The 14,985-nt window shown below is 39.4% G+C and overlaps 1 protein-coding gene across 6 annotated transcripts in view; it reads right to left on the bottom strand.

Annotated features, from left to right (window-relative positions):
- Window positions 1-14,985, bottom strand: part of SLC25A13 (solute carrier family 25 member 13) — a 105,120-nt gene that overhangs the window by 46,478 nt on the left and 43,657 nt on the right. For all 6 annotated transcript variants that reach the window (XM_049798832.1, XM_049798833.1, XM_049798829.1 and 3 more), the window contains one exon: window positions 6,033-6,172. In XM_049798832.1, coding sequence (XP_049654789.1) covers window positions 6,033-6,172 — 140 coding nt within the window. The remainder of the gene's footprint in view (window positions 1-6,032; window positions 6,173-14,985) is intronic.

The following is a 14,985-nucleotide window of genomic DNA, read 5'->3' as shown; positions in this document are numbered from 1 at the left end:
TTTTGTGATTCAAATGTACCCCTGAGAGAAGAGGGGAGAAAAAAGGCATTTACTTTCTCAAAACTGTATCCTTTTCCTACTGTGACCTTCACCCTTTCTTCATGAATTACTGTTAGACTACTTTTTAATTTTTTTACTTTTCATTTAAAAGGAACGATCTTGCACAGATAGTAACTTGATAATACATATGAACTTCTTGTTCAGTTCTACAGGTTTGCCAAAACCAGAAAGACCTTTTGGTGATGTAGTTAAGACTTCCCACTCTGTATTTCTTTGCTGAACGGAGGAAAATATCATTGCCATGTCCTCCCTTTAAATAAGGCTTATAAAAACTTATTCCCTAAAAATACAGTGCTTAGTCTGAATACATATTCATAATCACTTATTCAGAAAATGGAATCAGAGCAAAAGTATGTCAGCAATACTAAGCAAGTCTTGCAGTGGACCTTGACACTATCTCATTATTTCCATTATATTTGCAAATATATGCCTTAAAAGTCATACTAAGCCAAGACTCAGGCTAGTCAAGAATCACCAGCACGATGTATTCACAGTGAATATGATCTCCTGAAAGTTGATATTTATCTCACAGCAGTGTTCAAGGGAATAGAGAATGAAGGGCAAAAGGCAAATTCAATCGGTGTAGCATCAGACCTGCCAGAGGCCTGCAGCTGCCACCCCTACTTCAGCTCATTCAGCTCACACCACAACCACCGGTGCATGCTGCCTCTCAAACCATGCTTGTCCTTTCATTTCAGCCTCCAGACATCTCCAATTTCAGTCCTAATTTCTAATTAAAACACTGCATCCTGACCTGAAAGGTATGATGAAAATCTCCTAATATTAGGCAGAAAGAGGAAAAGGGTGGGGAGGAAAGGACTGATCAATGTTTCAACACTGTTTCACTCTCAGAATTATTCAGAAATTTCTGCTTTTGATGAGAAACACTTGTGGGGGTTATAATTTGAAGTGTTACAATTTCAGTTCTGTCACGTTTCCTTTACATTATAGCCCCCTATGTGGAGGTGTTACAATTCAGCAATAATATTCACTCTGGCTGGATGCAGCCATGTAAGCTCTTGCTTCACTACAATTGTAACTATAATTTCAACAGGAATTTGGAAGCAAGCAATTTCGGGAGATTTACAGTGGGAGGAGCACAAGAACACAAAAAAATTTCGTCAGCTTGAGGCGGGCAGCTACTCGGGAAGCAGGGAGCTCTGAAGAGAGGTTAGGTATAATAACTCTTCTATCCCTAAATACACCTGGCAGGTAGAAATGTATGAACGAATGAACAAAAATGTTTGTCATTAAGTGGCAGCATCACCAAAGAAAAAATAAATTGAATTTTGCAGCAGGATTACATGGGAAACTGTGAATGTTGCTTTCTTCTTCCCCTCTTATTCAATTTGTTTTAACCACTGAAATTGCTGGCAGTGTTGTGCTGGCAGAATCCAGCACTATAATGCAGTAAAAAACCTGGACACCACTTACAGAAGTCCAATCTCTTACCATCTGTGTACACCTATCAGCAAATTTGGAGGTACGTATACCACTGGTGGGACCTTGGCTGACAGTGACGTCTCAGCCACAGAAGCAAAGCAGGACTCATGTTCCAGAGAGGTACGTTAAGTGCATGTTTCTTGTCATAACCCAGCTAAGTGCAAAAGGGCTGTTAGTACTACAGTTGAGTACAAGCCAAATCACCCCATCCTATCCTTGCTAACGTGATTCCTTTCAGTCTTCTTGGTACCTGTGGAACCCACTAGACAAAAGAATTATCCCACCTGGTTAAACACATGGTCAAGGACTCAGTGCTGCCATTTCCCCATGTTCTCGGCAGCTACAAAAGAGCCACTTAGCTGTAGACAGACAGCAAGACAAAACTCTGAATAGGATGATGTCAGTCTCCCGGAGCTCCCTATTTGCACCTCCTCTTTCGTTCACAAATGAAATGGTTTAAGCATACTGCAAATAGATGGAGAAGATTCATCCCACCTTCTCAGAATGGTAGGGTCTTTTTAGGCTACGGTTATTTTCAGCTGTGCTATGCATTTTCCAGTTGCACTGAGCAGAAGAAAAGCACAGGGACCTTCAGCCACATGACATTCCCAAACCATGACCATGGCAGTGACACGGCATACAAGAACATGCAGACCATTACATGGTAACACACTTAGTCTCAAAACTAAATTCCACCTATAAAGTTTGGCACAAAAAAAACCCAGACAGATATCACTTCTTTAATCACTGTACATTGCATAACAACGTAATAAACTCCTTAAAGTGTTTAATGCAAAAGAAAGGCTATCTACTCCCTCGGTCTCCAAGCCTGAAAGTTGAGACATCTCACAGCATGACTAACTACGTTTCAAAATGAGGCTCAGTAGCTACCAGCAATTTATCAGGGAAATCTTTATGAGACATTTGTAACATTGCTTATGCTGTGTATATGCAGCTAAGATAAAAAATACCACCTTAAAGATAAACTGAAAAACAATAAAACAAAGTTGTAGTGTTTAGAGATGCTATCTGACTTGCAATAATTTTTATTGTTTCACCTATTTCAGTCCAATATTGTTTACCTAGACAAATGAAGGTTGGAAGAAATACAATCCTCATTGCTTTGCAATACAAATTATACATTCTAAAGAATCTTCTCTGACTAGACTTTCTGTAAACTTAGATACTTAGAAAACAAGCTTCTCCCTTGATGCTGGAAGTCCAGAATTCCCCCAGGTAGTATAGGACTTTGTGAAAAATTAATTTGCACATCATGGCAGGCATGCTGGCACCAGAATTTTCATGAAATTATTTCCTATCTAGAGATGTAAAAACCTCAGCTTTCACTTACAGCTCATTAAAAGCTTCTTTACTTTCCACTTAAGAGATTTATGTTTGGGTTCCATCCCAATGGATCTACAAGTCATCAGATACAGCACAATCATTTCCACTGGAGTAGATCCCAGGGTTCAATTATAAAGAGTACTACTTCACCAGCTAATATGCTGGGCACAAATAAATTCCCAGACAATGTGGAAATGGATTTACCAGGCCCACATGTAAGCCTATGTTAAAATTCATCCTGCGGAATAGATTTTACATGCTGAGAAAGGGGCCAGTGTTGCTCTTCATGAAGCAGACTTGCCACTTACGTGATGATGGAACATGACCGTATCCAAACATATAGATGTGATGGATATATAGTGGAGATATATAAGCTAATTTTAAGCTAGCAAAATGAGAAGCAGGGTAATACAACACACCTTGAGCTCTGGGCTGATGCAAATAGACTGTTAACTGTATTAGAGTCAAACAGTTTGGAGGCTATACGTTTGGGAATCTCTGTTACTGTAGACAAAAAAAGTGGTGGCAGGATGTAAATATTCAGAATCCCACATAAACTCTTCTTACTTAAAAGTCAGAGAGATCCATCTTGTGTGTGGATCAAATATAATAATGCTATTTTCCACATATCTTCAGCTTTGCCAGAAGTGATGATTACCCCAAATGCTGCGACAGATAATGAATATGTAAAAATTTTATGTGGCATAATAGGACCCAGCGTGAATGAATTTGAATCTAGCTGGATTATTTCATTAAAAGTTGCAAATTGCATTGTACTTACAAAGCAGTACCTGAAGCGCCTTACAGAACCATCTGGTCCATGTTAAGTGCAATGTAAAGAGCATTCACACATCAGGAATGCAGAAAGGTAATTTGGTATCCACTGTGGTCTCCTGCTGTCTAAGGTCCAAGGTCTAGACATCAGACCAAGGAGACTGACTCATGCACAGGCAGAATGTCAGAAGGAAAGGCTGACTACCACAGGTTACAGAGCTTAAAGGAAGATTTCTATGCCTGTGAACATTAACTCTCCAATTTGTGCTGAGAGTTGTGTGTCCAAACTTCAGTATCTATAATACAATGCTGCAAAGCAAGAATCACCTGGGAAACCTAGGCGTTTCAAAGATTTACAGTTCTAGAAAGTGGGTAGGCAGATGTACCCAATTACTGTGACTGACTGAGCATCCTAACAAACTGTACTGATAGCAGACAGCTTCGGCAGAATCTTAGGACAATTAATTTATTTGAAAGTCCTTGCTGCCTGCAACAATGCTGAGAGCATCTTTATTAGCAGCCTTAGAACTTTTCCTGAATGCATCTCAACTCTCTAGAGGACACCCAGAATCATCATCCTTTGTCTCCAGGTTTATGCTTTTCCTCCCTCTTTTTGTCCTATATGGATCATCACCAAAAGGGCTGCCTGGCTCATGAGGACCACTGATGCGTTCTAAAACAACCTTTTACTCTGCACTCCAACTAGCCAAGATCCACTTTGCAGTGGAGCTGGTTTAAAAAAAAAAAGGCAGGGGCAAGGCATACCAAAACCAAATACAATTCTCCCCAGAATATGATCACATCCAAGGAAAGTCCTTTCAGACAAGGAAAGAGGAACACCCCTCCACAGGATGAGAAAGCCTTGTAGTTAGGACTCATCTCCAAAGTTAGAAAACTGCTGCCTCAGCTCTTGCTTTTCCTAATTCAAAGAAAAAACATGAAAGAACCCAAAGACACAAAGAAAGAACTCAGCTCTTCCAAATACCCAGCCATGAGGTTACAGGCTCTTTTAGGTCTGTGGCTCTAACCTCTCTCACCGCTACTCCCCTTTTTTGGAGGAAAAAAGTATCCTTTTTCTCATTCTGGGTTTTCTTCAGGTTGTTCTCAGATATCTAAACAAACAGACGCATGAGGCAAACAGGACCGGTACTCTGTTAAGACTGTGATTTTAATCCACCAAAATCAGGGTACATATCCAGGTCTTATTCTGTAGTTGGAAGGAGGTAGTAGAACACCAGAGCATGTAGCCAGGGGTGGTTTTTCCTAATCAAGTAACACATTTGCTTTTTTATCTAAAAGAGGTTCTAGTTCACTATTCCATCACAAAACTGGTCTACGCCTTAGCTACTTAGGAGTTACAATAGTCAATACAAAACCTAAGGGAATACAATTTAATCATGTCATACCTGACGTCCTCTTCATACAAAGTTAATTAGGCTCTGTTCTACAAAGTCAATTTGAAACATTTGTCTCAATAGCATTATCTTAATTATTCCTCATCAAAATGATACCACCTCCTACTGTGAACTAACATACTTGTGTAAACAAGAAAAAAAGAAACCTTGCAGTCTTGAAGCAGGTTCCCATTTTAAAACTCTCTAGTGTAAATACTAATACAGGCATTAAGTATTCAGAAGGAATACAAATAAGAAACTCACGTGTTTCACCACTTCAAGGATCACTTTTCCTACTGAAGACTATTTTTAACAGTACTGCTGAAATACAGATAATCTGTTTACATTTTATTAGCACAATATTTTACTTTCTGTAACAAAGTACCCCGAAGTATGAATAGCCAAGAATTCCTTGCAAAAGAAAGGTAGTATTTTATTCTCTATATACCACAAGCAAAGCTAAATAGCCTTTCCCTATCTGAGATACTCTTAATTCAAAAAAGGTCAAAAGTAAAGAAGTGTGTGGAAAGGGCTTGCAGCAAAACATCTTTATTGGATATCAGCACTGAATTAAATACACGTTTGGTAAACATGCTGTTTACAGACAGAAGTACTTCTCAACACCAGTCTGGCAACTGGGTCCAAAATGTTCAATACTGTTATTTAACATTCTTTGACTCATGGATTTAAATATACAGGAGATTTTCAGACTTAAGAGGTCTAGGTTTTTAATTTCATGTCTCTGTCTACACAACAGCGTAGGAAAAAAATCAGCTTCTGCACACAGGTGCCAAAAACAAAAGAAAAAAAAAAACCAGCTAGCCTGAATCAGCAATTTTACCATAAGTATATACTATATATCAACACACTATTAAAGTCCAGCACTCTGACTGTAAAAGCCTATACTTGGTCTATCTTTCAACTTTCCTACCAGCACGGTATTTGGCAAGTTTGCAAATACTTTGATTTTTGTATCCTTCTTATTAGTCTTGACAAACTGTATTGTATTAGACCCACCAGTAAAAACTGGGTGAACTCCGCGTATGTTAGGTGTCTTTTTCTATCCTTTCCAAAATGCAGCTGTACAAACTCTGAATTCCAGTTAAAAGGAATGTGCTGATGAATCGTGGTCTGGCCAAAAACTTGCTTAGCATCCTCTGGGAAGAAAAGAAAAATGTTCATTTAATAATAAAATAAAATAACAATAGAGACAAGCATGTAAACAAATATGATATTTTCTAACAGGAAAGCAATACTGTTCATATAAATTAGTAACATATTGTAAAGCAAACCTAATTTTTCCATTTACTAAAATTATCATAAAGTTTTGAACACCCTCACAAACAGTTTCTGAACAATCTTGCTATTTGTGAAGTTTTATACTCACCGCATTTGATTAGAAGAGACCCAACTAGATATTCAAGTTTCAAAGTCAAGCAAGAAAAGATTAAAATTAAAAGACAATTTATAAAAAGATGACTAGAACTAACCAATTTTCAGCATAATCTTTTCAAGCTGCTAACAATGAAAGTTTTGTGTCACTATAATTCAGGCTTCTGTATTATTCCCAGAGTTCTCCACATTCAAACAAATCAACTACAAAAAATACCAGTACTTCAAGATCCCCTTTTCTGTAGTTACCTTACAGAAGCAGTGACATCCAGGACAGGGGATGGGGGGTACATGGCAGGCAGGTACACAAACTTCTCACCACCTCCAGCACTAAGCAGACTTTAACCCTAGACCTCTGCTACCAGGATGGGGGCAGCATGACAAATTTGTTTGATCAAACCTAAATGCAAGCTTCGTAGTTTAGTTCAGTTTAGGAGTCGTAACCAGGCAACAGTTTATACAGGCTTGGCAGACTTTTTGGTAATACATGGCATTTCTGGTGAAGAAACAACTATTTGAAATACAGCAAGTTGTACCATCAGTAAGATGGACCATACATTGCTGGAACTGGACTGTACATATTTTAACTAATGGCAAGAGCAACAAGATCTGAGGAAGTACTTGTCTCACATGACGGTGCCCACCTCAGTGTGACAAGTCTGTTTCAGCCAAAAATATAGGGCAAAGATATCTTCCGACAAACAAGCTCAAGACCAGAGGTTCCCAACTGCTACACACCTTTCTAATTGCCGTACAACTCCTCCAGCAACGTCAGCAAAGAGACAGCTCTTGTCTCCTGCTAGCTTCTGCAGGCACAGAGAGCTGGTTCCCAGGAGACACTCCCTACCCACAGGCAGGGCCAGGAGCTAGTCTCCTGCTCCCTTCACGCTTTGTAGAAGAAAGAGCAGGAGCCCAAACCCTGAGCTCCTGTCTGTCTCTGTGAGCAGCAGAGCTGGGAGCCAGTTCTCAAGCGTGGCTGGTGCCTGGGGTCAAGGAAATCAGCACAGCTTTGTGCCTGCTTGTGTGCAGAACAAGCTGGGAGCCACCTCACCTGGGAGCCGCCTTCCAGTTCATCCCAGCGCCACAAGCAAAGGTGGGAGCCGGCTCCCTGGGGCCACGAGGTCCAGTCTCCTGCGCAAGTTGAGGTCTGGCTTCTGGTTCAGCCCATGCCAGCCAGGCACAGTGGCTCTGCTGACCCAGGGAAACCCAGCCAGGGTGGAATTCCCACTTTTAGGCAAGGAAGCAGGAGAAAGTGAGAGCAGGGTGGCATGGCTGAGAGCCAGGAACATGTCAGGAAGCAACCAAGTGAATGAAGGATAAAGACATAGGAAAAAATGGTCCCAAGGATGTAAAAGGGGCAGGTGTCCTGCTGCACAGACCCGAAAGCACTGCAGTTGGTGTTACCCAGAAGGCAGCTTGTTCTAAAGCAAGGGGGCTTCACAGAGAGCAGAGATAATACTGCAGACCTCTTCCCATCCCTCAACACGGTCAGTAGTTTCATCTTTAAAAAACACACCACCCACTGATCCCAGGGAATCCGTGGTGAAAGAGCGAGTTGGGTTTAACTTATAAACAGAAAGACTGACCTCAGTTAATCTCAAATTCTTAAAATTCAGAACTTCAAGTCCTAATGTACTATGAGAATTTTCTCCAAGTAATGTCAGTGCCCCCAGGACGTCATTGTTCATTCATGTCTTCAAGCTCCACCACAGCCAGCTTGGATCTTGTCTGCCAGCATTCTCCAGGAGCAAAATTCTGCTCTCAAGGCAACGGGAGGGAAAGCCAATTGGCTCAGGGTGAGGTCCTGTCTCTCTATTGAAAGTCTTTTATTTAGGATGCTTCCTACTGACACAGCTCGAGGCACCTTGCCACATGTTATTGGAGATCACCTTTCTGAAGTTCCCGCTTTCTGCCAGACTTCCTTCAAAGAAGGCAACCAGCATGAAGAAGACGGCCTGTATTGCCTGCAAACAAGAGGAAATGAAGGCTGTCTCTTCCTGGTAGCGACCACTCTGCTCTTCCAGAGGAATGAAGATATTCACAGAACAGCTCCAGTATGTGTCTCTTGCACAGAAATCAGGTGCTCATCTGCTTCCTCCTTCCCTCTCACCCCACCTCCTGAATTTCCCCAGAGCAAAACACTGATACTATTTGGAAGAGATTAGGAACAAGTCACCATTTACCAAAAGCTATGCTTGGTTGCACTCCAGATTTGTCTTTGTCAGAGAAAAAAGGTGCTTTCTTACTTGATTTGAGGTAAGAAATAGGAAAAAACTTAGCTAGTATAAAAGCAGTCTCAAATTCCTTTTGATGGGGCCAGGCTCCTCGCAATCTTTACTTCAGCTTGTTAACATACGAAAATTACAGAGTGTCCTCTGATTATGCCACTAATTTTATTTTAATTCATTATCATACATTAACCATCTTGAAGTAACAATGCATTTTGCTTCCCCAACTCTGTGCCCTGTAAACCCTCCTTAGTTGGGGCCCAAAAGAAAAATTACAGCTGAAGAAAATCAAACATCAAGAAGTGAAAAGGAATTTCAGACTAAATACAATGTTTAATTATTGGCATTATAAATGGCAAAGGAACCCACAGCAATGGAACTTAAAACCTTATCAAGCCATCTAGCAATACAGCAAGGTCTATATCCAGGGCATTTGCATTCCCTTGTCTATTTTAGAGATTAAAGGCTACACGCATGCCTCAGAAGTTCATGTAAGTACAAATATCCCTCTGCACAGTCCAAGCAGGAGATCCACACTTAATTTTTGCTATGACTTGGAAAACACAGACTGCTGCATTAGTGTAGGTACTTAGTACAATAGTAAAAGAACTCCCTACACTCCTTGATCTTTTCAAAGTCATACACCGCATATTGACTTGGCAACTAATACCAAATGCTTTTTTGACAGAGTGCATGTTGGATTATATAGTGCAGGGCAGCTGACTGCAAGATTGCCTACTGTGCTTCTACTGATTCTTTGATCAGTATCCTGTTTAACACTGCCTTTTTACACATACCCTGTATTTCCTTTTTGCAACTATTTATGGTTCACAAACTCCTACATATGCTCAGTGGACAGTGTTTTTCCTCTTTCCTCACTCGGTCTCATCACACCATTCATCTACAATGTCACTGACTCAAGTCTCATCTGTAGTCAGATTGCCTGATTCAGACATTAAAGACCGTTCATACTCCATGAACAAATCTTACGTGTTTTAGCCTGTGATTTAACCATCAAAATGTATCCAGTTATGTGCTAGAACTCACTCCAAGTTATTGTTCAGTTCTAACAGTATCATCTCCTAATCATCTAAGTCCAGTATTAAAATAAAAAATGGACAATTTTAAAATGTAGTTTTGCTTAAACCTGCAGCTGAAGTTCCACGGCTACCCACAAGCTGCTGAACTAAACACAGTAAAACATAGAGGAGCAGCAATGTCCTTCAGTATCCAGGAGTTATTTTGGTTGTTTAGTCCTTTTTTTAAAGGAACCTGTTTCACAGAGTTACAGAATAATTTGTGATGGAAAGGACATCTGGATGTCATCTGGTCTAACCTCCTGCCAAAGAAAGTCCAACCAGGTCAGGCTGCTCAGGGCCATGGCCAGCTGAGGTTTGAGTATCTCCAATGATGGAGATTCCACAACCTCTCTGGGCAACTGTGGTTTGATCCTAAACCAATATTTAATCAAAATATCTGATAAACAGAAGCTTTTAAATCCATACTAAAACACTATTTAATTGTTTTAGTTTTTAAAAAAGCTAAACGTTCATTCTCCAGTGTCTGGAGCCGTTAGAGCACAAGATCTAAAGCTAACAAAAGATACAACCATTTCTGTGTTTGCATTGTTTGAACCAGGAGCTGTTGGAAAGCCAAACGAACAACAGGTTGAAGATTTTAACATTCACTTTTAGAAATCCATGCTGTTGTGTCAATCTTTAAAAAAATTAAACTTCAAAACTCAATTTTAAAATAAATTGCAAAATTCTAAAACAAATAATTGTTTGTCCCTAAGCTTCCTCCAACTAAAAAATAGGTACCTTGTCATTGGTTTCTGATCACTGTTCGAAAAAGTTGTTCTATTTTCCCTCCAGGTGAACTGCCTGCTGGTTTACAGTGGGGTCTTTGGTCCTCTGAGTCCTGGGGACTTTCTTCTCTCCAGTGTACTGATGTCTATGCTTAAATGTTACTGTACAAACAAGTATACTTCATTCACATTTCCATGCTGTGATTAAGAATTATAATAGAAATAAAGCATGCTTTGGAATAACTACAGGCACTCTTGACACAACAAAGACTACCAATATTCCCCAAGTGAAAACTATATATTTGGAAATTTGAAATTTTAAAAGGAAAAAAACTGAAAGTCATTCTCCCACTATATTTTACATTTAAGAAAAGTCACCTGACAGAACAAGCTACTATAATCTTTACAGGGTACAGTCCATAAATATCTAATGTGCTAAATCTGAAATTCTTTCAAACTATTTATTTGTGCAAGTACATAAATTTTTCATGCAGTGTCATCCAGTGCAATAAAGTTAATACTATCTCAATGTATAGCTAGAAAAAGATTTTATGATCATCTACAAAAAATCCACTGCCCTTACAAAATAGCTGCAACATTTTTGCAGAAAAGCTGTCATCATTGGCTCTATTTTATACAAGTTATATGTTCTATAGATTTTATATATGTTATACCTTTACATAATCAAGCAATTTGTGCATGGTATAGAAAACCTGTACCAAAACCCTAGGCCTTGAGAAGAAATGAGATTACCCTCATGATATTGGTAATAGCAACCTCTGTAAAGAACACAGGCTACCTTCTGCAAAGAGGAAAACAAAAGACAAATTTGAAAAGACATAAAATATCATAAGTTAACAAGAGTTCCACATGCACCAATAACCTTTTCAAACCCTTCTGGCAGTAACTGCTTCTATATTCATCACACTTAAGGCCCTGAAGAGGAACATACGAGCATTATAGCTATGACTTGGATTAAACAAAGTAAAATTAATGCAAAGACTGTGGAATAGATATTTTACTATAAAGAGATAAGTTTTTTTTAAACCTGAATATGCAAATCCCCATCATTCTGCTCAGACAAAAGGTGATACCTTTATAAAATCATGTTTTGTTAATGGTTAAGCACTACTATTCACGCATTTGGAAACAGTTTCCTTTAAATGGCTGTAATAAAAAAGTGCTTTTTTTCTCCCAAGGTAATTTAAAATAAATCCTACACAGAAGAAAAGGCAAAGAAGGAAGTCCAGTTGGTCAAATTAAACTTTTGATGAGAGTAGCTGTTTCAACATCGTGACTAGGAAACCCCAGCACATTGCCAACTGCCAAGCAAGACCTGACCTAAAGCTCAGTGGAGATGAGAACAGAACAATTTCCACAGGCTTTAGTCCTCATTGATCATTTGAAACAACTCCACACCTTCCATAAGTTTCATGACCCTGAGTGTACCACCAGGTTCTGCAACCTCTTCCCCATGACCCACCCACGAGCATGAGGAATTACGGTCCAGGCAAAGTGCTGCAGGAGGAGGAGCTGGGAGAAGCCTCCTCTCACATCCTTGATCCTCCCTGGTGAGCCATACTGTAGGGACACCTGCACCTTGGTAACCCCAATCCCCTGACCTGACTTCCCAGCCTTCCCTTGGACCTGCCTCATCCCTGTGGACTTGTCTCATCCCTGTGGACTTGTCTGGCTGACCCTGGTCACTGTCACCAGACCTGCTCTTCTATCCTTGCTCAGGTAGCATGGGACTGCACCCCTCGTCAGTGAGATCTGTGCCCATGCCCTGGCCCCTTGGTACCCTTGCTCGGCTGTAGACTCACCTGTCTGGTAGAGCAGCTGCCCCTTGCTGCTCCTGGCTACAGAAGAAGTACAATAAACTTGTGCAAAAGCATACGTGTACAGAGACATGTGCATACATACATGTCAAAAATACTCAAGTAATAATATTTTGTATTATCCTGGTTTACTGGAATTGTTGGGGTTTATCCAAGGTTTGGGTTGGCTTTTTTCCTTTGGGTTTTTTGTTTGTTGTTTTTTTTTATTTACGGTTGTGAGCTTCAAATACACAGCTAGTTAAAAGTTTATTTCCATCCTTCTACGGTCTGGCACTAAATGTCCTGTAATGATGACTTTTTATTTTGGAAAACATATGCCAACATCACATCTACTCAGCTAAGATGTGGAATGATGGGCAGTCCAAGCACTTGGCTGGGTTGTCCATTTATCCCCATTCACCCAGAAGAGGTACAACACTCTGGAAGTACAAGCGCTACAATCATAATCTTCATCTCGCTGCTGCTTTGTCAAGGAAATGAGTTGAAACAGTTTTATAGTGGCCATGCTGTAAATTAAGTAACACATTGGAATAGCTTGATTACTAAGGATTGCAAAGGAAAGGTACTCATCCCTCCAACTTCCCTCAGCAAAGCAGTAAGAAAAGGAAGGGCTGTTACAGCCACCTTCTTCCTCAGGTTAGAAGCCCTGAAATAATACACTAATGCTGTACTTTCACTGCCTCTTAATTCCTCACAAAACATGGACCACAGTCTATTCTGCAATTCTGAATTAATAAAAAATTAAATTAGGTTCTTTCCTTCTTAAAATATCACAATATTACAAGGAAGGTATCTGGTAGAACACTCAAACTGAAGCTGGCAGAGTAGAAACAGAGCACATAATCTGAAGATAATGGGATTGCATTACACGACTCAAGAAGGGGGGCGGGGGGGTGATTTGAAAAAAGATAGTAGCTCAGGTCAGTGCAATTTATCTGTGCTCTATCATGTGGTACTGCTACTGTTTTAAAACAGATTCATTCAAAAGAGTGCAAAACTCTCCATTAGTGCACCCAATCTATTTAGACTAAGATCAGTTTCATCTGCACCTGAAAAATAAAGCTGCACATATACACTTGCATATAAACACCTAAAAAGCACAAAATTTACTTCTTCTGATAATTTTCTGTGTGTGCATGCACATGTAAGTGGTAGCTTATTTTTTTTTCAGACCTAGTTACTCCAAATTCAGAGAAAATCCCCAAAGACAAAATTAAACTCAAATAATAAAAATGGTCATTTTAACCAATTTAACTATGTTGAGCTAGTCCAGCTGTGGACTAGTGCTGAATTGTAATGCACAAGCAGGGGTTTCTGCTACTTAACATAAGCCAGTGTTGGTTGCGTGTAACCAAAGCTGTCATATCAAATTCAATGCCCTTGTTTCCATGTGGGTAAGTGAAATCATCATCTGGACTCATTTCTGTTACCCCTATCATGGAGATGTTAAAAACACAGGACTTTGAGAATCCAGACTGACTCAACACCCTTTTTTACACTGGCAGGGGCTGATTTCACTGTAATTGTCCAGGAATACAAATTTACCTCAGAATTCACATGATTGTTTCCCACAGCAGTTTAATATACCAACAAAAGTGATAAAAGCAAACTCCTGGCTCGAAGAAATTATCCTAAACTTTACACTTTACTCTCCAGCACAGACTTGAGAGCTCTATTTCTTTAACAGCTATTTTGCTTAGATAGATGGTATTAAAAAAAAAAAAAAAAAAAAAATCACTTTCTTGCAAAGCATTAACATACATTTTCCCCCACTTAAATACTTCAATTTCAAATGCACCACAAAATGTACTCCCACAACAGTACTGTATTAGTATAAAACTATTTTAGTTCAATTAAAATGTCTAACTATCTACCCCCAAACCTACCTAAACTGTAATTTTCACTTTGAGCACTTCCAACATGTTCTCAGTTTTGTTTTCTTTTATCAGCTTATCAAATCAGGTCCTGCATTCCAAATGTTGGAAAAAAATAGTCATTAACTGCTAGGTAACAGCAGATTTTCCAATTTAGAAAACTAAATTACACACACTGCAAAAGTATGTGTATTTTGCTATCTGAAATTTCATATTAAAATTTGTAATAACAAAACACTTTCCTAGCTCTTAGGGCCTGCTGAAGTTTTTACCTTCTAATCTGTAATTCCAGGACAATTTGAAAAAGGGATGGGGAAAAAAAATAAAAATCAAGCTTAAAGTGGTACACTGCTGCTGCCACAGTTTAAATATATTCTGGTGTGGAAGCTTCTGGTTCCTCCCCAAATGCTGCCTAGTAATCATGTTGGGCTTTTTTTTCGCAACAGGATATACAGCTGTATGAAAGATGGCTAGCCCTCAGCTTACTGTTAACCAAAGAGTGACCTCATATAGTTGAAATTTACTCTCAAATTGGCTTTTTCCCCACCTTTTCCACAACTATTTCTTTCTTTTTAACTAGCATGAAGTAGCAGCAGAAAGCACAATATTTTAGCCATCTGAGCATGTAGTATCCTTGAATTATCCCACCAACTGGAAGTGCTTTCTGTTACCTCTATCTTTTAAAATTGGAGCCATTATAGTCAATCATGCAAATCTACAGTTAGCCTTCAATAAAAAGTGGATTTTTGACCCACTGAACTGGGACTTCTAAGCAGTTCTTCCGATCTCTGACAAGATACCATACAACACATGCATGCCAATCTGATATTG

This window comes from Accipiter gentilis, chromosome 4, assembly GCF_929443795.1.
Source record: "Accipiter gentilis chromosome 4, bAccGen1.1, whole genome shotgun sequence".
In the NCBI taxonomy this organism is placed as follows: Eukaryota; Metazoa; Chordata; class Aves; order Accipitriformes; family Accipitridae; genus Astur; species Astur gentilis.
The sequence above is the reverse complement of the archived record's forward strand: the minus strand, read 5'-3'. Positions and strand labels throughout refer to the sequence as shown.